Source organism: Podarcis cretensis, assembly GCF_951804945.1.
Source record: "Podarcis cretensis genome assembly, chromosome: 5".
NCBI classification, from domain to species: Eukaryota; Metazoa; Chordata; class Lepidosauria; order Squamata; family Lacertidae; genus Podarcis; species Podarcis cretensis.
The window spans coordinates 63110215-63134956 of NC_137174.1; the positions used below are offsets into that span (position 1 = coordinate 63110215).

General features: G+C 45.2%; 1 protein-coding gene across 2 annotated transcripts in view; it reads right to left on the minus strand.

Moving 5' to 3' along the window:
- The window catches only part of IGF2BP2 (insulin like growth factor 2 mRNA binding protein 2), a 59755-nt gene extending 36651 nt beyond the window's left edge, over positions 1-23104 (minus strand). Inside the window, exons 1-2 of one of the 2 annotated variants that reach the window (XM_079976880.1) lie at positions 22592-23104; positions 21229-21289 (exon numbers count right to left, since the gene is read on the minus strand). In XM_079976880.1, the coding sequence (XP_079833006.1) occupies positions 21229-21289; positions 22592-22766 (236 nt within the window). In that variant the 5' untranslated portion in view covers positions 22767-23104. The remainder of the gene's footprint in view (positions 1-21228; positions 21290-22591) is intronic. The other variant, XM_079976881.1, reaches the window with a different exon arrangement.
- Positions 23105-24742: the final 1638 nt, after the last annotated feature.

A 24742-nucleotide genomic window follows, 5' to 3' on the forward strand; every position in this document is an offset into this window, starting at 1 on the left:
AAGTGAATGCAAGGTTTTAAGACAAACCCATCTAGAGGGCATCAGGCTGGCAACTGAAAGAAGATCATCTCTCCACTCCATCAGAATAAATACTTAGGCACTGACTCCTTTGGGCAGATTTCCCCAAACTGATGCCCTCCAGATGGGCTACAACTTCCATCAACCTCAGCCAGCATGGCAGGACCACTGCATGTTGACCAACAGGGAGAAAAGTTGTCCAACTGCGGCTTGACATAGCTTCAAGTATTCACCTGCACTGGAACGACATTCAAAAAAAACTGTTCCTCTAATGTGGAAACCATTTTTTGTCATCACAAATAAGCTCAAAAAATAAAATAAAATAACAAACCTCTAGACCAGATATTACCTTCAGAGGAATGATAATACCAGCACTGTGTTTCCATGCTTGCTGACTACTCGTCCAGTCTCTTCTTACCTGTAAGAGGTCTTCTTTCCTCTCTTCCTTTTGTCTCACCCACTGAAATAATGCACATCTTCCACCGCTTTTCAAATGGGCTGAATTTCAGTACTAAATGTTGAATAAATGGCAGCAGGAAAATACTTCATGCCTTGCTCCTTAAAGACCTAGCTTCAAATCATCACATAAATGAAGCTAGAATTCTGCAGTAACAATGCTCATAATTTACTAAGAGTAAACCCATATAGGCATGGATAAAGGCCAGAATGATCACAGACTGTGGGAGGCAAGTGCTTCTGGGGAGATGCTTGTGGAGAAAGGAATTCAACAGCGCAGTGATAACCATATAAATACTGTTTGATCATCACCAATGTATGAATCAGTGCCAAGGTGTGCACTTGCAAGTTTGCTGCAGTTGATGTCAAAGGGTTTGTCAAGCTGCAGGGTGCTACTAAACATGATGGTTTCTGATGCATCAGCATAATTCATGCTTCTTCAGAATTATTTCCTGAAAGTATTCCAGCTATACATCTAATGCTCCCCGTGACAAGCTGAACAGAAAGGCCTCTGGTAAGCAGCAAGGAGACATCAAAACTTGGCTTGGAAAGATAAACCCAGCAGGCCTTACTCAACAACACTTAGGCCAATCCTGGGCATTGTGCTAGCACATGACTAGAGTAAAAATGGAAAGTCTGCTTCTGTAGAGAAGTGGGTTTGCTGTGCAAGAGCTCCAAATCAAAATCAGCCTGAATGTGCCAGACTGAATTGCACCTGATAAGAGCAGGAGTCTGGAAATGCCTTTAGTTTTGAGGATTTATTATTATTATTAATGCTATTCTGGTTACAACTGTTCTAGCATGTATTCACTGGTTGGGATGCTAGAATAAATCCTATGGAAGAACACTTCTCTCCCTCTCATTCTCTCTCTGCCCTTCAGTACAGTGCCTCACACTGGCTGGGAATGCATTCAATTAAACGATCGCTCTCCTTGGGAAGGGGGAACCCACGGTAGTAGGAACTCTCCCCATGCTTCTGTCTATTTTCTGAGAAAGGTGGCAATTTAATCTTGCTTGTTCCATTTTCAATGGATGAGAGGTTAAAGTGTTTTACGCCCAGGTATCCATAGCGCCCAATGTAAATGTACGGGGTAAGGTGACAAGCAGCCGTCTCGCTGAATGTAGGGTCGACTCTTTGGTTTCTCCCAAGCCTGCGCTCTCAGCTTATTGTGAATACTATTTGTTGTTATTTTTTTTAGAGAGTAGAGTAAAAGGTTCAAGTGTTAGACCTAATACATGGTTTGTTAAGAGCAGTTCAGCACGATGCATGACACAGAAAATGCCGTGATCTAAAAGAGCAGTGACAGAAAGATGAGAACATAGTTATTAAATATTTATATTATTGCAATGCTTGCACGACAAAAATCTGACCTGGACCATGTAGAAACTGTCCCTTTGGTCCACTGGAGAGTCTGCCTTTCCTGGTTTCAGCTCTGACTGCTTCACATTCAAATTACCTTAAACCCGTTTTAGAATCAGATGCAGGTATAAAAGAAAGGAATGGGGACAGAGCATAGCACAGCCATGTTCCTAAAGGAGTGATTACACATACTGCTTTGGTGCCCAAAATAAGAGACAAAATGAGCCAACTGGACGGCCTGCTATGGCAGCAGCCAGTTCTGGCTTCCTCTCTCTTGCTCCACGTGCAGCCAGCAGTAAGTAGTGCTTGGCTCAAAACGCACCGAGTGCAGCTTCTAGATTTCAGCTTAATTGGCCATCTGGCTGCTTGCACAGAAGCAACTGCAATTTGCCCAAATCTAGGCCTGGTCCCGGGGCAGAAATCGAGGTGTTCCAAACCAGAAATTAAATAATGAATTAAAACTAGTGATGAAAGACAATTTGGTGGACAGATAAAACCAGCAGTGTTAGAAGTTCAAGCGCTCAATATGCCTCTCCCCCACCCAAAAGTCCGGGCAAAGAAGAAGAGGAGTTTGGATTTGATATCCCGCCTTTCACTCCCTTTAAGGAGTCTCAAAGCGGCTAACATTCTCCTTTCCCTTCCTCCCCTACAACAAACACTCTGTGAGGTGAGTGAGGCTAAGAGACTTCAGAGAAGTGTGACTGGCCCAAGGTCACCCAGCAGCTGCATGTGGAGGAGCGGAGACGCGAACCCGGTTCCCCAGATTATGAGACTACCGCTCTTAACCACTACACCACACTGGCTCCCACACTGGGCAAAGAGATGTGTCCTCACCTGGCAAATAAATGACATCCGTGTTCCTGCCAAACTATCTCTATTCAGGATCCAGACCAGGCATAGGCAAACTGGGCCCTCCAGATGTTTTGGGACTACAATTCCCATCATCCCTAGCTAACAGGACCAGTGGTGAGGGATGATGGGAATTGTTGTCTCAAAACATCTGGAGGGCCCAGTTTGCCTATGCCTGATCCAGACAAAGGGGGATATAGGGACTTCCCAGCTCAGAAAGAGGGCAGGGATTTATCCCTATTACGCCATGCCTCAGAGGCACTCAAGAGTTGTTCCTCACTATCATTAGCCCCAGGAGAATAGGGAGAGAAGAACAGATTCTCTGGGTGAGGTGGAGATGCTATTTGTCGCAAGGGTATTCATTCATTGCTGATTTTACCACTGCAGTCAGTTTGCCTTTCGATTCATGGCTTCTCTTTGGATTCATATGGAAAATACTGCAGTGGTGATGTGTTCAGGTGCTAAACATTCCTGCAGGCCTGTAAATGTTGCTTCACCTGTTCTGTAATGTTGCCAGTTGCTCCTGCATCTACAAGCAATTGTAGATGCCTACTTCTCATGTGGGGATGCGGGTGGTGCTGTGGGTTAAACCACAGAGTCTAGGACTTGCCGATCAGAAGGTCGGCAGTTCGAATCCCCGTGATGGGGTGAGCTCCCGTCGCTCGGTCCCTGCTCCTGCCAACCTAGCAGTTCGAAAGCACGTCAAAGTGCAAGTAGATAAATAGGTACTGCTCTGGTAGGAAGGTAAACGGCGCTGCTCTGGTTCGCCAGAAGCGGCTTAGTCATGCTGGCCACATGACCCGGAAGCTATACGCCGGCTCCCTCAGCCAGTAAAGCGAGATGAGTGCCACAACCCCAGAGTTGGTCACAACTGGACCTAATGGTCAGGGGTCCCTTTACTTTTACCTTTTTACTTCTCATGTAGATAGTTGTTTTAAGGCTGTCATTTACACCATTTTTAAGCATGTTTCAATTTCTCTTCTTATTCCAAAAGTGTAATCCTCCTCACAGCTCAGTTCTTGGCTTAGTTAGCGTACCTGGACTTTGGGCTTGTTTGCCCCCCTTTCCTTTATTCTGCATTCTTTAGCAAAAAGATTCATCTCCCCATCATAGCTGTCAACGTTTTCCTTTTTTAAAGGGAAATTCCCTTATTCCGAATAGGATTCCTCGCAGGAAAAGGGAAAAGTTGACAGCTATGCTTGCCATGGGTGCCGACTTGCTCTTCACATGGGGGGGGGGGGTGTGCACCGCGTGACACGTCCAGCCCCTGCCTAGTGCGAAAGCACTCATGCACTATGCTGGGGTGCACAAACATCCCACCCGCCCCCCGCCACCGTGATGCCACTCGCGTGCCAGGTGGGAAATGAGGAGGGCAGCATCGGGGGGGGGGGCTGGGGGCTCCTTCTGCCTGCGCAACATCAGGCAAATCCAGAAGGACATTGCCTGATCCAGAAGGCTATTCTTATGCTCTTAGCTGCACAAATATGACCATCCTTGTTTTCTCCATCAGTTTGTACAGTTATGATTTGTGATAATCTTCCAGTATTTCCAAAAACATAATTCAGAGACAATTAGCTTAGCCTGGCTTATCCCCACAATTTACTGTGCTGCTTGCTTCAAATATATATTTCAAAATCATTTTTTACTTTAGGGTTAAAATAGTCTATGAGGAATTGTATTTGCAATATTCAGAAGCCATCTCCAGCCCCTGTATGTGAACATTTGTCATGTGCATTATAAAACTTCTCCATAATGCAAAAGCAGCCATTTCAGAATGGGAGAACTCACACGTTTCACTCCTCATGCCTGGTGCGCAAAGCAAGGCAGTCTGCTTTCACCAGCTTCCTCTTCCAGTCTTGGATTTTTGTTTCTTTACACCACATTGTCAAGCATATTATTGTTTGGGAAGAACTGCTCAGGCACTTTTAGTGGCTTGAAACATAGCCGCTGAACAAAACTGAACTATGATCCCTCCTGGCTTGTAGCTTCCCATTCCTTTTCCTTCCAGTACTCATGCCCATCTCTGAAAGTGCAACATGCACTCACTAGCCCTCTTAGGAAACCAGGACTCCCCTCCACATGTCCTATGAATGTGGGGTGGTGGCGGCAGGTGCTGAAATGCACATTTGTCTCTTTGTATGTAAGGGTATACCAAGTGGCAGGACACACAGTCAGAAACCTTAAATAAACAAGGCCCCTTATGATGTGGAGACCTGTCAATATGTGCACATGAATTCACGCAAACCGACACATTCAATGTGTGGATAGGAGTAAAGCTTGCTCCTGCATATTCACTATATGAATGGAGAAGACCTGTTAACATCTGAAGTGGGCTACTTTCTAAACAAAGTGTGTGGGGAGCATCCAGCCCATGGGCCAATCTCGGCATGTCAATTTGGCCCACAAGGCCATTTTCTCCGAACTATGCCCACTTGTCCATCAATTGATGTCACTGGATGACATAAGCTTTATGGGCAGGGTTCAATATTGCTGGGCATGGTTTCACCAGTCTGTTCTCTGTGGGGAATGCATTGGTGAAGTAGAACCCTCCCACTTACCTGCAATGGGCAGGATTGCCCATTTATCAGTCTTCTGATAACATCAGAGAGGTGAGTGTTCCTGCCCCCACAGGGTGGGGGTGGTGGAGAAAAGCAAACCCCTCTTCTAAAACATATCTCTGCATTAAAGGCACTGAACAGTGAGTATTACAAATCAAAATGCATGGAATGTGCAATGGAAATGCCGTACCTGTATCAGCTGGGAAACAAATAAAAGGATGGACTAAAAAGATGGAACAGTGAGGTTCTGCAAGCAGCAGTAGCATGCTTAAAAAATGGACTTGGCAACTTTTCCTCTTCAGCACCTCAGGTGTTAATCACCAGATCCAGAGCTTTATGGGGAATGCAGCTGATAGGGGTCTGTATTTATACAACCTTGTCCAATATATGTTATTTAAAAATTGGCAAAAAGGCAGTCATATGAAGATGGAAGTGAATAAAATGAAGAAAATCCACAAACTTACAGTTTAAATTTTGATTTTATCTGTATGCTCCTAATTTTTTAAAAAACAAAACAAGCAACACTACCTAAGGACTAGCCAATTTATCGCTTGTAAAAAGCATTAAAGATTGCTTAGCTCTGGGCAATGCCCCTTTCTGGCCGTATAAAATGCTACAAGACTGGGCAAGCATTATGCCACAATATCATATTCCTTGTGGTGGCATATTTACCAAATATTCGGCGAATATATGACCCCTATTTGATTTCTGATCCTTTGGGACAGTAGTGTATTTTCAACATATTTGTTGACATCAGTCTGTCTTGGGAGACAATGGAGTATGCCTTCAAGGGTGACGTCCAACCTTTGAAATGTTATAGCTCCTGCTGCAGTGGTAGAGACAGACAGGTTTTGTTGCAGCTAGGGCAGATGATTTCTGATCATTTTGGACAGCAGTGTAGTTTCAACATATAACATATAAAACATAACATATAACATAACAACATATAATAGACAACATGCAAACCTATTTATTACTTGAGAGATGATACCATATAACATATCCTAATACATGCCACATCCCGCAATGCCACCAAGTATGCTCAGTGAAAATCACAAGCGAAACATCAGCACAATCACGGAGTCATCTAAAATATAGTGCACTGAACTTAATTCATTTCAACTTTGATATCCAAGCTGTTCTGGATATTATTATTTTTTACCAGCGGTAAAACATCTCTTGCCTGATCTGAAGCACTACAAAAGCTTTGGAACATCAGAATCTACCTTAAAGCAGGTCAAATTATTTGTCCATCCAGCCCCGTAATGTTTGGCTCTCCAGGTGCTGGAGACTGAACCAGAGACCCTAAATCTTGGAAGTACACTGGAGCAGCTACATGTACATTTACACAATATATTCCATAACAGCAGACATTAATTTCTTTGGTACTGAATTTATGTTGTGGGGGACCTGATTTTGGATTGCTCAAGGTGACACTTGGACTATGGGGGTTCACTTGCCACAGTTTTCTGTATCACTCATACATCTTAAGCAGGGGTGCCAACTTGAATAAAATATTGACGGGGGCAGGTAAATCCCACCCTGCATAACCAATCACACAACACGGTGCATGCATGCCATTTGAATGGCAATGCCCATCAATGCTGGAGGGGCCAAACCCCCCTCAAGTATTTTTTTGGGGGGAGGGGAGAGACTGAAGGGACCTTAGCCCCTAGGAGTTGGTTCCTATGGTCTCAGGACTTCTAAACCAACAGTGCACAATCTACTTTTGCTGTTCTTCCTAAGAAATGGTGAAGGTGCTGGAAGAAACAGAAGGGACTAGATGTCAGGAGTCAGATTGCTGCCATCTGGGCACATGGAAGTGCTGTAGCACAGAGCCTAGGACTTGCCAATCAGAAGGTTGGCGGTTGGAATCCCCACAACGGAGTGAGCTCCCGTTGCTCGGTCCCTGCTCCTGCCAACCTAGCAGTTCGAAAGCACATGAAAGTGCAAGTAGATAAATAGGTACAGCTCTGGTGGGAAGGTAAACGGCATTTCCGAGCGCTGCTCTGGTTCACCAGAAGCAGCTTAGTCATGCTGGCCACATGACCTGGAAGCTGTACACTGGCTCCCTTGGCCAATAAAGTGAGATGAGCGCCGCAACCCCAGAGTCGGTCACGACTGGACCTAATGGTCAGGGGTCCCTTTACCTTTACCTTGCTTTGCATACAAAAAGCTCTGGGTTCAATCCCTGGGTATCACCAGGATGGGCTTGGAGAAACCCCAATCTGAAACCTTTGGAAGCTGCTGCCTGTCAGTTCAGACAATACTGAACTAGATGAACCAACCAGTAGCCAGACTCAGAATAAGGCAGCTTCCCATGTTCCTTTCTGCCATTTTACCCTACAGGCTCACATCAGCACCCACTGGTCACATGCCCTTGAGCTCCATCTTCTCACTCTGGAGCCTCTTCCACAGCTCATGCCACACACCAACAATTCAGGCCTCCAAAAAAAAAAAAAAAAAAAAGAACTCAGAAATTCCTCACCCGTCCCTGCACAAAGAACTTCACGAAGCCGTGAAGCTTGCCAGAGGAAGTTGGCCAGCACGCAGTATCGTATAACTTGCTGTGCTTCTCTCGATCGAATGCCGAAACAATGTTCCAGTCAGTCTCCCAGAGCTGCCCGCTGAGTTATCTCTGGGCTGCTCACATAATCAAATGCAGTTTATTCAACACACAGAAAACCTCGAAAACAGCCTCGTGCTACACACAGTCAGAAGTACTCCTGAAAAAACATGCCTCGAAATTCAGTTTCTAGCTGGCTGCCAGGTCTATAAATAGAAAGGAAATAAGGCATTTGGTTCACAACCCAGTATTATCTCACAGTGTCCTGAACATCAGCAGCTGCATTGCTCAAGATCAAGGATTTCCCTGGAAAAGTCTCAAAGTACACTGCAGCCACCCTGAGATTTGCTGACCTTGGACAGTCTGTATTCTTGAACAGGAGTTCTAAGATGCACAGGACACGACTTGTGTTGCTCACTCCTATTTAGGCTACTTCCATAATTGTGCTCTTTCACAGGGAGCTCATAAACTTGGTCGAGCCTTAAGGAACGATGGGAGGGTGTACCTTCCCCTGTTTATTTGTTTGTTTGCTTTGTAGCACAAGACAATCTTTAATAAAAACCAATTTTAAAAAGGAAGGATGGGAGGGAGGAAAGGAGGAATCTTATGCCCTAGTACAAAGGGATTTAACTGGCCCTTTCCACATGCTCTTAGAAAGTACTGAACCAACAAGGATATAATAACTCCGGAATGCTAAATGATTCACAGCTGAATACTGCAAGTTCAGATATGATCAACTAAACTGATCAATTTCTTCTGCATCTGTCATGTGCCGTTGTACAACACCCTGCTTACTGCTCTCTTGATGTTGTAGCATTATTAGATCATGGGCTATGCTGGCTGAGGCTGATGGGAGTTGTAGTCTAACAACATCTAGAGGTCATCATGTTGGCTATCTCTGCTCTAGAGCAGGGGTCAGCAAACTTTTTCAGCCATGGGCCGGTCCACTGTCCCTCAGACCTTGTGGGGGGCTGGACTATATTTTGGAGAGAGAAAATGAACAAATTCCTATGCCCCACAAATAACTCAGAGATGCATTTTAAATAAAAGCACACATTCTGCTCATGTAAAAACATTATTGGACCATCCATGGGCCGGACTGAGAAGGCGATTGGGCCGGATCCGGCCCCTGGGCCTTAATTTGCCTACCCATGCTCTAGAGCATGCACAGCCATGGTTTATATGATCGACAGCATCTAGTACAGCACTGACAAACATCATGACTCTTGCACCATGCAGGAGGCATGGAATGGGGAGCCACGGCCCTCCAAATGTAGCTAGAGTCCAACATCCATCAGCCCAGTACAGCATGGCGAATGATAAAAAACGATGGGAGTTGTAGTCTAGAGAGCCATAGCCTAGTATGGTCCAAGGATGTTCCTATGCTATACTACACTTTACCTCTTGCTTTTGAATCAGCTCCATGCCCTACCAGAAAGAATGCTGACATTATCCTTCTCGTCCATAGAAATAATCCATACACTTCACTAATTTTTTCTTCATTTTGGCACAGTTAATTTTTTTTTCTAGAAAGCAGTCTGCAGTACCAACAGAAAACAAAAGTCTGACCTTTCTTCCTACATCGGTACTGCTTTAGGTTCTCATTGTGCGAAAGAATCAAGAGGCAGCAGAAAGTTTCATTCATTAAAACTCTGCTTGTCCATTCAAAGAAATGTTTGCAAATAGCTAATTCCTTCCTTATTCATTTCAGCTGGAATGCTAGAGAAGGATCTTCTGGTAGTGTTCAGAACTCAACATTCTATGCTCACTCTAGATTTCTGCCAAAATTCTACATCAAGTAATTCACTTGAAGAATAGCTTTGAACTGGCACTGAAATTATTGCCATACTTAGTACTCAAGAGCACATTTTCAGTTTTTATATGATGTTCTTTTTGAGGGAGGAAAAGTGGAGAGTATAAATTATCTATTTTTTCAACTGTATGCACATCACAATATGACTCTTTGTATCGTTTTAACTGTTGGAAGTCATTTCATGGACTGAACGACATCAGCAGAAAGATAAGCAGGGTTTTAAAGCTCAAAACATGAGTAAGTCCTTGCTCTCCCCTATCCCCTCCTTAATTTATTCTCATTCAGTAATTTACAACATCAATGATCTTGTGGCACTGGTTTCATTCACAAAGTGCCTGGTGGCAGCAGATCTCATTCATAAGATTGCAAACTGCTGGGAACTTCAAAAGTTCCATAACTGAAAGCATCCTTTAACATTTGTCTAAAACAGCAAGTACCATTCACAATTTCCACCAATTAAAGGTGAAGATAAAGGCTTTCCATTTCACCTACTAAAGCAGTGATGGGGACCCTGTGACCCTCTAAATGCTGCTTAACTCACACTCCCATCATTCCTGACTATTGGCCATGCTGGCTGCAGCTGATGGGAGCTGGAATAAAGCAAGCTTGACCAGTGTGTCTGGATCAGTCGTAGGCAATGGAGGAATAACAAGGGTAGGGTACTACTAGGTGGAGCACAGCTCTTTTGCAGATTGACGCACGGTTCTGAATCAGGCAGACTGCTCCAAGGAAATGTCAAGAAGCCATTGCCTGTCAAGTAGGAAGCAGCAAAGAGACTACATAGCTCATCCTCTTTGGATTAGCTGAGGGTTTCCCAAACTTGGCCCCCCAAGCTGTTTTTGGACTACATCTTCCACCATCCCTAGCTAGCAGCACCAGTGGTCAGGGTTGATGGGAACTGAAGTCCAAAAGCAACTGGCGATCCACGTTTGGGAAATGCTGGAATACAGCAACTGCGTTCTTCCATCACTTTTGTCACAGCTATATGTGAGCAATTGTGGGTGCAATGCAAGGAGGCGAGTAATCAACCATCTCCACCCTAAACTACCTAAGGGGTGCCACCTGTCCCCATCCAGCTGTTCCCCTCACATTTGGTATCAGAGTGGGGGAGACAGATGAGTTTTCTCAAAGAGCAGGGAGAAGTATGATAGAGTCACCATGATTTGGAGTGGGATGCTCATTTTTCTCTGTCCCACTACCATCTCTTGTTCAAAGATCTTGCAGTTTGTCTTCAAGTAGCCTGCAAAACTAGTTTGACCAGATACAACAGTGGAACAAAAGGAAAGAGGAAAGCACATACCATGCATACATGGGTCTGCCTGGCTCCCCCATCAATTCTCTTGCTCTCCAGGCACAAAGAGGGGTTCACAAATAGTGAGCTCTTTGGCCACTCCCAATGGCCTTTCTGAGCTGTGTTTCAGCTCATGTGATCCTACATAAACCTGTCCTATACCGACGCAGGTCATTGCTCCTCCGTCATTGTCAGCAGCTCACAAGGTCTCAGGGAGAGGTCTTTGCCAGCTTTGCAACAGGAACCCAGCAGAGCATGGGGGAAATATCATTCCTTTCTTCATGTGCACTGCTGCCTGCTATAGCTGGCTTTCATGCTTTCCTCCCTCCTCAAATACAGTGGCCATATCTGCCAGCAGGGACCTTGATATATATGGGAAAGGTTGTTGTGAGTAAGACTGGTTGTTGGTAGATCCTTTTGGAATGAAGAACAGTTGAAAAAATTAGCTAAATAAAACTATGGCTGCATTGAATGCTCAGCCATTTCAAGCTTTAGGTCAAAAGTGGAGCTTTCGGTAAACATAAAAAACCCCAAAACTGAATTGTGAGAAAATTGTCCATTTTCCCAACTCTGTTTGCTGCTCACCAATCTGCTTCTCCAGTGCCGTTTTATCCATTCTCATTACCAAGTTGTCTCTCTTGATTAGTCACATGGGCAATCTGGTCAATAGGGAAGCACTTAGTGAAAATAATTATATTTTGCAGCCCAGAGGTTTTCACCTTTTCTGGGTCCATGGCTCCCTTGACCAACTACGTTCTTTCTGTGGCACCCCTGTGGGGCTCAGGAGCCCAGTTATGTCACCCCTTGCCTGCAGAGCTGGCAGCCTCTCACCCAGTGGCGTAGCGTGGGTTGTCAGCACCCGGGGCAAGGCAAATAATTTCGCCCCCTAACCCATGGATTTGCGCCCCCTAACCCATGGATTTGCGCCCCCTAACCCTAACCCCCAGATGTTGCGCCCGGTGCGGCCGCCCCCCCCTGCACCCCCCACACTACGCCACTGCTCTCACCCTTTTTTGAACACCCTCCCTTGTGGAGTGTTCCCTCAGCCTCCTCTCCTGTTCCATCTCCTTGGGAGCCCTCCGGACAGCCGCAGCTGCCGCCCTTGATCTCTGAGCTACCCCACCCTGTTCCAAAGAGAGGTGCCTCCTCACACTGCCCCACAGAGGCCTGGGAACCACTCCCTGGCCAACCCCAGAGGCACCATTCGCCTGGGAAGCTTGTAGCCAGGGCTGCTGCAACAAACAGCTGTGCAAGCCTTTGGGAGGCATGAGTGGACATCAGAGGAGGGAGGGAAGGAGAAAGGGACAGAGGCAAGTGTTGTCCACAGCACCCATCATTCAGGTACCCCAGGGTGCCACAGCATACTGGTTGACAGCCACTGATATAGCCCATTATATTCGATTATGTGATATCATTAAGGGCAAATAAAGCCTACTGAAGGGAGGGAGCAATGTTTCTTGTAGCCAATGAAGAATTCTACTGTGAGTGGGGTGACATCACAACAGTATGTAGGCAAACAAAGGCAATTCAGAAACCATAGCTCTCACTCGGAGCAGGCAAACTTTATCAACTCATTTTGATGCAGTCACAATGGAACGGCCAAAGGGGGGGGACTATTTTCAATTTGATGGGGGGGCAATGTCTCCCTTTCAGATCCATCCTGGGTAGTTGCTGGCCAGAGCTGTATGGGAAACTGAGAGTGCTTTGGAAAACTCCCCACGACAGTCACCACAGCTGAATGAATGATCCACACTAGAATCTGAAATGAACCGAGTATGGTGAAACCAGATATAGCATCAGCACCATCAGCTGAATTTCTGGAGGCAAATAAATGTATGAACTACAGTTTGCAATTGATGGGAAAATAACCCTCTGTGGCTAGTTTCTTTCAAAGGAAAGGTTAGCACCGTGACTCCCCCCTCCCCCCGCCAATACTTGTGAACAATTAGTACCCCAAACAGATTACAGTAAAATAGCATGAGTCAACCAGTCTTATGATTCTGGACAGGGCTGAATCATGCCATTCAAGCACCCATAGTTAGCAATACAGCAGCTGAGGCTGCAAATGAAAAAGATACGGTGTCAGAGACACAGACACACACAGGCAGTACCTCAGATAAGAGCAGATTTTCCAACTTTCATGTGCTAGGGCTAAGGAGACTTACAGATTTTCTGAACAGTGCTAGTTCAGCCTGAGTCACAGAGGCCACTGCAAGATTTCTAATTATCACCCCCCTTTTTTCTTTTTTACAATCAGAGGTTCAAACAGGAACACACACTGCTGCTCTCACATTCTCTCTCAGCCTCCTAGAAACAGTTTGAAGTGCTCCTGCTCAGAGGTAGCCAACACAGTGCACTTCAGATACTGGACCCCTAACTCTCATCAGCCTCAGGTCAGTAGTTAGGAATGATGGGATCTGTAGTCTGGCTGCTCTGGCAACATCTGAAGGGCACCGTACTGGTTGCTCCCAGCTCAGTTTGTGAAGACCAGTATCTCATGCACAAAGAACAGATTGCTCCCTCCCATCTCCTATATTTTCACCTGGTCAAAAGGGGTGAGGGGGGGTTGTTTAAATTTTGTCTTTATCTTCAAATACAGTAACGGATATAACTTCACCAGGAATCTCACACTAGAGATAGTTCATTGTGCTGAAATAAGAAGAGCAGTTCAGAGTCACTTATGTATGGCTTCGTGCATAGGCAAACCTCAAACCCTTTAACTCAGTCTCCATGCTCCCAGTTTTCATTGCCCTTTCTTTTACATCGTTTCATTTGCGCATACTTTGTACAAAACTTAGCCAGACTCTCACATAGCACAACTTCAAATAAGCAAAGGGGGAAGCATGTCACCAAGTTGATGAGACAAAATCACACAGAGAGGTATCTCTGGTGATTCTTCTATACTTCCCTTCACCCAAAGAGCTGTCAAAGCCCAAGTCTGAGTATCTTACGGAAGTTATGCAAGACCTTACTATCTGGGCTGGTCTTTACAGACTGCAATTAAGAAAATCTAATTGTTCTAATCTGCCAGTTATCATAATTTTTAAGGAGGTTTGAAAGCTTAGCATGGCTAAACACTTTAGAATACACCTAAAAATAGGAAGAATGAATTGTACAAAAGTATCTACAAGTCTTTATGATTTGGTCTGCACAGGGGCTGTATACCTACTTGTGCACTTAAGTCTACTATGTGATCTTCCAGGCTTCAAAACATAAATGCTGCAAAATAGACTGGGACATCAAAGAAAAATCTCCAAAATCTGGACATCATTTTTTTTTGGGGGGGGGGGAGTAGTTGCACTAGATACAAATAGGGGCATGAGGCATTGTTGAAGGAGGTAACTGGATTAAAGAAATCCAGATAAAAGAGATTTCCAAAATAGAAGTGAATAAAGATTAACACCTTATTCATAACATCTCACAGAATGAGTCCATCAATATGAACAGCTTTAGCATTCATTTAAAAAGTCCGTAACTATTAAGTACAGTCCAATCTCTCCTTTCCTAACAGAAGGGTATTATAAAATCAAGTTCAGTCTACGTTTGGTTAGAAATGAACTGTGGTGTTGAAAAATGAATGGGGTTGCTTATAAGGCAAGAATGGAAATATTCAGGGAACTGGAATAGTTTCTCATAAGTCTTTAGTAAATGCAGGAAAGAAATTTACATTACACCTTCCCATTATACACACATTGTACCTTTATGCTGGTAAAGAAAAAGCATTGTTGCCCTTTTCAACTGATGAATGAATGTTCAGATCAATGTGAATTAATATGTAGGAAACTAGAATGTGTTAATTATCAAAAGCAGGAACATATCAACTTTAAAATCATCTTGAACAAAATTAGCCCAGAAGGAAAATGCTTGTTCATGGCATCAAGTTATATCACAATCTTGAAGGCACATAGAGGCAATGTTAGAAACCGAGATATGAAAGCTAGGAGCTAAATGGCACCTTAAACCTAGGTTAAGGGAACAACAACAGAATGTCTAGGCACAGACATTATAACAAGAATACAAAACTGAAAATGAATGAACTGCAGCTAAAATATTATGTTAATTTTTCACATGGTCTAGTCCTTTCCCTACCCACCCACCCTAATATTCTTAAGAGGGTCTCTTCTCCAGACTTCAGAGAGTAGCTGGAAGTGGGGAGGCAGAAAAAGCTCCTCCTTTCCTTCCACTATGCAGTTTTAATCTGAAACCTTAGATACACTACTGCGCCCAGAGCTCAGAAACTGCTCGTGCTAATGAAATTCCCTGTCACAAAATGTGCCTAGAACAATGTGAGTTTCGAACACTGCGTAGATGGTGTTAAATAAAACTTGCACCAGCAAATCCAGTGTGAAAGTTGACAATCTTTCCAACTCCTATAGTACCTTTTAACATTTCTTAAAATCACCCCTTTGGCCCATACAGGGATTTACAGCTTTATTAATCAGTTCAATAGTCAAAGACGTGATAATATGTGCTGAGTTTATACATGTGACTAACACTAACTCCACAGTATCAAGTTCTGCACGTATATATGCTTTTAAATGTATACAAATGGTGTCCCTCATAACTAACATGAAAATGATACATCCACATCAATATATTCAGCAATCCTAACCCAATCAACTATACTCCCCGCACCCCAGCACTCTCAGTGGCAAGATTTTATTCAGCACATTTTATTAGTTAAGTTTTTTAACATAGGATGACAAATGGTTGCGCACGCACACCTTTCCAAAATTCCCACTGTAGAGAAGCTGGCTCTAAAAATAATGGGCAAGAACTTAGAAAAACAAACTTCAGGACAGGGCTTTAACCACGTTGAGACCATTTGCTTATCTCCACTGCATCACTTATTTTCATTTGTGCCACTAATGAAATAATGGAGTGTCACTAGCCATAGGTCAGATTCTCTTGCTACTATCCTGGACCAAGGACAGGTATTTTGGTTTACAGCACCGGCACTATTTCAAGCATAAGCAGATCCTTTGTATCACAAAATCACATTCAAGGGATAGAACATTTAAAAATATGGATTGTCTCTCTAGTAACCCTTAATATCCCTCCACTAGAATATTCACTGTTGACTTCTATTCACAGAATTCTCAAATTCTCCACAACCCCCTCATCCCTCTAACTTTTGTGTTTCTTTACATCCAGTTAACGACCACAGAAATGACTCACAGAAACAACATAATCCAGACCAGACACTCCAGTCACTCCTGGGGAACCAATTTTATAGTCTAAAAAATTGTTTTGTCGGATGGGAACGGTAGGTGATTCAACATGTTATAATTAAACAGAAGTCTCTCTCCTCTGTCTCGATAACACTCATTGAAACCATAGATCTGGTTTGCTTTAGGAACAACTCAATTACACAGCTGTAATTAACAAATATTTACTGACACTTCTCTATGTGATTTATTTGAAAACAAGAGTTTTCAAATAATTTGTAAAATAGATTTGTAAAAGAGCACCACAAGACACCATACATTAGCAAAATCAAGTTCAGTTTCTGATACTTTAGGAAGAAGAGAAAGCTAACGGTTTCTATTACACAATAGTTTTTAAAACAGGATCACAGGAGCGCCTTGCCTTCATCCCATGAGGAACTGTTACAAATACATGAGAGATTTTCAGGATTCATACACTTCATTTCCAACAGAAATTATTTCCTTTAAGTACAAGAACACATAACTTTTGGATGACTCTTCAAAGAGACCAAAAAAAGATTAACCAATTTTAAAATAATCATATTAACTAACTTCTTTTAATCTCTTAATGCAAATTAGCTGCAAACTAAAATTTATCAAAGCATTTTCAATTTTTCCATTCACTTACATTTTATGTCTTTTTATTTAGATACTGCAAATTCACTTTTTATGTTCTTATTATTAAATATTTTAGCCCACAAAATAACTTTTTTTCCCCAAATAGGAGAACAAGAACATTTTACACCAGTTGCTACATTACTGCTATATTTCCCCATGTATATGCTGTGAGTTTATACAAGTAAACTTTATCAGTTCTGTTCTACAGGAAAGCACAACATGATATTACTGCAAACTTTCCATTCAGGGTGTGCAACTAAATCAAAATCAGTGCTTAATGTAAAACACTTGTGTAAATTTTTCCATTCCAATAATAATTATACTTAGAAAGCTTCTAATTCATAAAAGTTCCTTAAACAAACTGGATTATTTTTTCATCAAATTACATGTTCTGTAAAACATCTGGATTTAAAACGCATTTTGAGGAGAGATATTTTATTTACCATTTCTGCAGAAAACAACAGAAGCAGAAAACAACAACATGAACAGGGCACTTCCCTAAAACATTTGCACCCCAAGCACTGAAAACTGGCAATATTGAATTCATGAAATATATTAAGAGCCTTTTGTCAGCCTCTGGCCCCACGCCCCCAGAATTGTCATATGGCAGACACCATTTTCAAAGCTACCTCTGCCTGAGAGTCCTAGCTTGCTTGCTCACTAAGAAATAAAGAAAGGAGAGAGAGGCACCAGAACACAATGCAGATTAGCAAATCCAGATTGAATCCTCACATTCTTGCTACTTTCTGAAAACTTTGTTTTCTACTGCAAGAGTGGAAAGAATGAGGCGCTTCTATACACCAAGGCAAAGCTATATAACCCACTTAAATACACCATATCTGCAGCCTACTCTCTCTTGCAAATCCTAAGCATGTTTAACTGGAAATACGCCTCACTGGCTTTAACTGTAGAGAGCTAATCTGCTACAAAATACACACACATACCAAAATGTGGCACTTTACAAATGGACGTATTTATTGTGACATAAGCTTTTGTGGGTCAGAGTACACTTTGGCTCTTGGGTGTTATTTTTTTACTGATCTGGATGGAACAGACATTTTAAAAAGTTTAAGATAGTAGGCTTAAATCCAAATGGATTTGAGCAGAAATTAACTTAAGTTTAAAACATGGCATCGAGAGTAGCTTGAGGTGCCATACAAAGCAGGTTTCATTAACAAGTTATATTTTGATCAGACAGGTAAATACACACACTTGTGAATTTAAACATTCAGTCCAAACCTGACCATGAATCCCACCAAACAATGGCGAAAAATGACTCCTCGTTACAAAATTTCATGGTGTGAAAGGTACTTATTGTTTCTTAATATAAACATTTTTGCATTCTAATTAAAGAAGACCATATCTTGACATCTGATCTGGAAAGCTGTCCCATGTCTCCATGTCTACACACAACCAACTTTCCCAACAAAGCCCATAAAAACATTTAGAAAGCTAACTGTGTTCAAGTGGTTTTGGAGCTGTTTGATGCATACCTAGATCTGACTGAATTCGGAGATGGACATGCATTCAGCTTCTGAGAATGTAACCTTAAGGAGCATTGTAATAGTCCTACTGAAACATATAGATAGCTCCCATACTCCAAATTGATTACAACTAATTATACGACAATTAACTTTCAGAATCCTTAGGCATGACAGGCAGGTGAAAGGGTATTAGAATATAATTTTATTAATTTGTCTCCCTTGTTTCAACTCCCCCCAATGTTAATAATATCAAAGAATTTGCCATTCTCGTGCCTTTTTTTTTTTTTTTTGCATAGTAACAAGTTAAAACAAGTGTTGTGTTAGAAAAACAGAACTAATTGGGTGAAAAGCTGCTAATCATATGACACTAAATATTTGCACCAGTCTAACTACCTGAAATCATGTTCTGCAAATAGCAATCAGAATATCCAATCCTAAACTTGTTTACTTGCTGGTGTAGCAAATATTTGGAACTGACCACAGAGTGACAAGCTTCTCCCACTTATGCATTTAAAAAGAAAATAATAAAAATTTTCTGATGCATTCCTAATCCAGTGCCTACTTATTTGGGAGTAAGCTCCACTGAAGAGAGACAACTCAAGAGTAAGAATGAGCATGCACAGAATTGCATTAGCTTGGCTTTCTTCATCTAGCATTCAACACTTTTAGGAGTGAGCAGTGCTTTTTTTCTTTAAAAATGTTTAGGGGAACACTAATTTTGACTCAAGAAAATCACCATTTTATAGTTCAAGTTGGGAAAAATTAATACAATAAATGGACAAAAGTACAAAGATTCACAAAATGTTTAGGGGTATGTGTACCCCTGCGTACCCCCAGAAAAAAAAGCACTGGGAGTGAGGATTTACCAATGAGAAGTATACTCTGTACACTTAGAATTGTTACTAATTTAACACCTACCAACAACACTGTGATCAAACAGAATTTATTTCCATATAGCACATGACAAAATTAGGATGTTACAATTAGTTATGTGGAAAATAATAAAAACACTGAGGTACAAATGTCAGTATGAAGTCTAGAATTTCTAAGCAGCTGTTGCAAATCAGTGTTTTTGCTGCTACAGACTAACACCAAGAATGCAGCTTACATGTAATCTCACAATAGTATTTCATTTAATGGTAAGGCATTTTTCATGTTCTGAAGCTACTCATACAAATGATCTGAGTAACAAGTTCCGGACTGCATAAGTTTTCTCACATTAAATATTCTCTCCACTTGATTATCACACTACCAAAATTCTATACAAATATTTCAAACACAACATTTCTCATATTTCTGCACTATTTCTTTTAAACTTCGGAGTAGTTTCTTTTAACTAAAGGCATCTATAGGGAATTCTTTTCAAACACCAGTTTCAACTTCAGTTTTTTAATCCTAAAACTAAACTGTGCATTTTGAGAAATTAACATGCCGAAGCTATTTCTTAAACGGAACCTCAAAAATATGTCTAGAGCTTGCACACTACTCAGGAAGTCAATAAATGTCTCTTCACGCTCAGGAACTGCATGTTCAATGCATCCCTCCCAAATGCAAAGCAAATTTTACTACTCTGATGCAAAGCAGGTATGAAGTCAGAGCCTTCAACAATAGTGGGTATTGGTATAACTAATTTCCCCGTGTACTACAAAGGCTTGCTACACTGCTTGTGATGAAGAATGACACTTGCAGGAGAGGAAAGGAAAGGAAAAAAGAGAAAGGCCACAAGCACAAGCCTTCACCCATTATGTCAGAGATTTAGAAACAGTCCGCAGCAGAACTTATGTGCTTATGTGTTAGACAGCTGCAGTGGTAAAAGAACAGTTGCTTATGCAGCAATATTCATAAAGCAAATTGGAATTCTACAGATCAGGAGCACCATACTTTATACATTATAATAACCTAAAATACCACAACTTTTTAAATGTGCTTTGCATGGAGTAAGAGAGAAAACCCTCAGATGAGGAAATACTACACAGCAATCAGAACAAAGACTAAATCAGAAGGCAACATTAGCACCCCATATAAAATCACACACCTTCATGGACCCCTGCCTTGTCTGCGAAGGGGCCTGAATAACTCAAAGAGGCTCTGAGCCATGCCGTGCAGGGCCACCCAAGATGGACAGGTCATAGCTGAGAGTTTAGACTAAATGTGATCCACCTGGAGAAGGAACTGGCAATCCACTCCAGTATTTTGCCAAGAAAACTCCATGGACATAAAAAAGGGGAACCTTTGAGAAGAAAGTGAGTTTCCAAGGCATGCTCTGGTTCATGAGGTCACAGACAGTCGAACACAACTAAAACGACTAAACAACAACAACATAAAATCTCACTTCTGCCATGGATCCATAAAAAAGCCCAAACTACTCCAAAGGAGTACAGGTCTTACAGGTTGTGTGGTAAGGTCCTTTGGCAACAAAGATCTCTGGAGTGTGAGGTAGGTGCAGCTTTAAGTTAAGGAGTAGCTTTTAACACTTCTTTAACTCTGAATACAAACCAAGAGACACAGGGCATGCCATGGGCTTGCTCATTCTCAGTTAACTTTTGGCTGGTCAAAATAGGAACACTAAATGAATTGCTAAAAATGTTAGCCAGCATAATGGCTGCAGTCCTAGGCATGTTTACTTTAATGTAAACCTCCCTGCCCCCCCAAACCCCATCAACTAAGGTTTTACTTCGAGGCAGTTGTGTGCAGGATTGTACTATAAATGGATTCTCAAGACGTCACAGGAAGCCTTTTGTTAAGGCATCATGACATTTCAAAGAAAATATCAAGTTGATGAATTGAAAACAATTCTTCACAACCAAATCCATACCGGAGGAAACACTTGATGGTTTCAAGAATAAAAATGACTCAAAAGCACCAAAAAGAGAGAGAGGCAAACATGCAGCTAGCTACTAAACAACATACCGCACCACAGCCTAAACTTAAGTGACGCAACCTCGCTCTGCTTCTGGGTCATATGAGTAAATCGACTGTAGTAAACGAAAGAACATGAAAGTACTTACCTTAATTTTTTAGGGACAGAATAATCCACTTCCATGACTTTGCCATGCAACTCCGCTTTACCTTAAAAGTGGGGAAAAGAAAAGGAAATGTGGAAGCGTTGTGGTGCTCAGAAACGAAACCCGACTAGAGCTGAGGGAGGGTGGCACACTTCTTGATTCGCCACAGTCCACGGCAGAGCGAGGACTGTGGGGAACGTAGCATCAGGCATCAGTTTTGGAGTGAGAACTCCTTGAAAGTAAGTTCCAGCTCTGAAAGGATTTTAAGCACTTTGTGAGGGAAGTGTCTATATTCGGGGTGGGCGTGGGGGGCACAGACTCCTTTTGCCCAAAGGAATTACCCCTCCCTCTGCCCGTGAAACCATCCTTTTGACCTATTCCTTGGCTCAGTCCTTTTGATCTGAAAGTTGGGAGCGTTCACATGAACACGCACTCCGAGGCGGGAGAATACTGCGCGTCCGGCTCCAGTACCGCCCCCTCAGCTCGAAGCCTTCTACCCCACACTGTTCATATGAATGCCCCGCGAACTACCAAGGAGCCGGGCAGCTCATCCCCACGCCGGAGGGCTCTTGCGTGGGTGAGCTCGCCCTGCCTGATCTTCCTGCCCCCCCGATTCCACCCAAGAAACGGCCCGGCCGCGCGCATCAGCAAAGGGCCATCCGGACTGCGCGCTGCTCTCCGGCCGGCCTTTCCCGGCGGCTTCCAGCCCGGCCCACTGAATCCCGGTGGCCGGGCCAATCCCCCCCTCCGGCTGCTCCGGCCTTGGCTCGGCTCACTCGCGGCGCAGCTGCCGGCCCCAGGGCTGAGCGTCGCTCGGGCCCCCAGGCACGTCTCGAGCTCTTTGCTCCGGGTCCCCGTCGAGTTGGGACAGGGCACCTCGTAGAAAGGTGCCCGAGATCTAGTGGGTGCCACGAGAGCTGGAGGGAGCCGTCCCCAGCGCCCGGGAGCCGCTCAATAAAATCGGAGAAAAAAATCAGCGAAAAATCCCTCCCTCGCCCGCCGGGCCGCTCGCCGGAGCGCAGCGCGCGCGCGGGGCGAACGAGAAGGGGCGCACGGGGCGCGGGGACCGGATCGCAGGCTCCCAAGGAAGCATCGCCCTCCGAGGGGAAGAGAGAACCCCGTCGGTCGGCAGGGACCCCCGATCGCCGGAGGTGGTCTGGGTCAAGCGGGGAGCCCCTTCGCCGCCACCGACTCCCGCCCGAGCGGGGATTCCCCTGGCCGCGCAAGCTGCCTCGCGGGCTCCGAGGGGCCTCGACCAACCCGGGGGAAGGAAGGGACGGCAGCCGAGGGGGGTGGGGGGAGCAAAGTAAGCGGTCTCCGCGCACGCCCCCCTGACCAACGCGGAGCGCCGCGCCTGCAGGCTTACCGGAGAGGGTCTCGATGGCGCGGATGGCCCAGTTCTGGTCCGGGTAGTCCACGAAGGCGTAGCCGGACTTAAGCAGGACCTGCCCGGTGAGGGGCAGCTTCCTGTCGCCGAAGAGCTGCCGGAGCTCCTCGGCAGTCACGGCCGGGCTCAGGTTGCCGATGTAGAGCTTGTTCATCGTCCGCCTCTTCGGGACGGGGGGAGGGACCGAGCGAAGCCGAGGCCGCCGCCGCGGCCGCCCCCTCCTGCTCGCCGGCCGCCCACCTACCTAGCGGAGCCACCCAAGCCACTGCCTCCCCGCCAGCCGGCCCGGCCCAGCGCGCTCCTCCAGCCGCTCTCAACAGCGCCCCGCAGCCGGGCGGGCAGCGAGCGAGAGAACGCGCGGGCGGCGGGCGGGCGGGCGGAGCCCAGCTCAGCCCAGCCCAGCCCCACGCGGACCCTCCTCCGAGCTCCCGGTCGCTGGGGCCCGCGTCTCCCACTCCCGGGACCGGCAGGAGGCAGCGCGCCTGGTGCAGACCTGGCCCGGGCGCCCGCCGAGAGATGGATGGAGCGGCGCGCTGGGCGAGCCGAGCCGAGTGCCAAGCAAGCGCCGCCCCCTCGCTCCTCTCCTCTTCTCTTCGCCCGGAGCACGTGGCCACGTGCCGCGCGGGGATGCAGCCCCCGAGCCGAGCGGGCGAACCCTTCGCTCGCGCCTGGAGACTCGGCGCGCCTCTCGGCGGACGGAGGCGGCAGGAAGAAGAAGTCCTGGCCCACGCCGAGGCCGGCGGTCCCGGCAAGCCTTCTTCCCGGCAGCGGCGGGGGCGCTGGAGTTGCAAGAAGAAGCGATGCTTTTTCAGGTCATTCATGAGCCAGATCGTAAAAGAGCCCCAGATAATGATGATGATGATAGTAGTGATGGTGATCAAAAACAACTGGCAACTTTTTTTGCGCGCTCGCTCGCTGGGTGCGCATGAGCGCAGGGCGACTTAGTTTTACCCAGTCATAGGACAAGCGGGTCATGTTTACGTGCGGGTGTGTTCATTAAGTCTGAATGCCCCTGGAGGGCAACAAAAAGCCTTGTTTACTTTCTCTGCTTGGCAGGATTCTGAAAGCGAGCGCGACTTTCCCCCGTAGCCCACGTTTCTCCGCTGGGTTTGAGTGAGATTTCTCTCTCGCGCGCTCTGTCTGTGTGTCTCTGTCGGCGATTATAGCCTATCAGAAAAGGCGAAGGATTGCTGTCCTGCGGGCAAGCCGCGCTCTACCTCCTGCTCGCCCACTTCCGGATTCACACGGCCCCGTCCAGGTCCGGGGATTCCCAGCTCCGCTTTCGATGGAGGGAAATTCTGCCCAAGTCCAGGGGCTCATCTGGGACGATTTATTAGAACGGAGGTGTTTGGGCTCCAGTGAAAGCGGAGTCAGTGCGATTTTGAGACTACCGTCTCGATCCCATACGGCGTTTACTCGGGAGCAATTTCTCTTGACTTCCATGGGAAGATGCGCTCAGGATGGTGGCGCGACTGTGTTGAAAGTATCCTGACCGAGATACAAGGGCGTCAGCTGGGGAAATAAGAGCAGTGTTGTGAAGAAGATGCCCACCCCCCCCCCTCTCAAGACGGCGGTGGCGCCTGGCTATCCAGTCTGTGAATGAGCAGTGGCAGAAGAAGCACGATGATGGGCCACGTGTAAGGGAGAAGGGCTCTAGTTCAGTGAGGGGGGAGGGCATCTGCTTTGCTAGCAAAAGGCCCCAGGTTCAATGTCCGGGTAGGGCAGGGAAAGTGATCTGCGTGAAAAACCCTGGAGAGCTGCTGCTGGTCAGTATTGACGATCCGTGGCTAGAATGGGCAGACGGACGTTCCTGGAGTTTCCATTTCCCCTTTGCAGAAGGCTCAGCAGTCCTGTCTGCTGTGAAGCCCCTCTGTCACAACTACCCCTCGGTGGGGGAGACGCTTCCCCTGAATTTCTCGGCTGGGTAAATAAAAGCAACGCGGCGGCGCGTTTCCGCCCACCTTTAAAGATGTTCGTGGCGACGTCACGGGCGGATCCGCTGCACGGACCATCTCCTTCCCGTTATTCATGTCTGTCGGGATTAGCCACAAGGTGCTCGGAAGAGGAGCCAAAGTTAGAGGCATCGCTGGCGAGGAGAGAGGAGGGCTCAACGAAGTTCTTCTGCGCAGG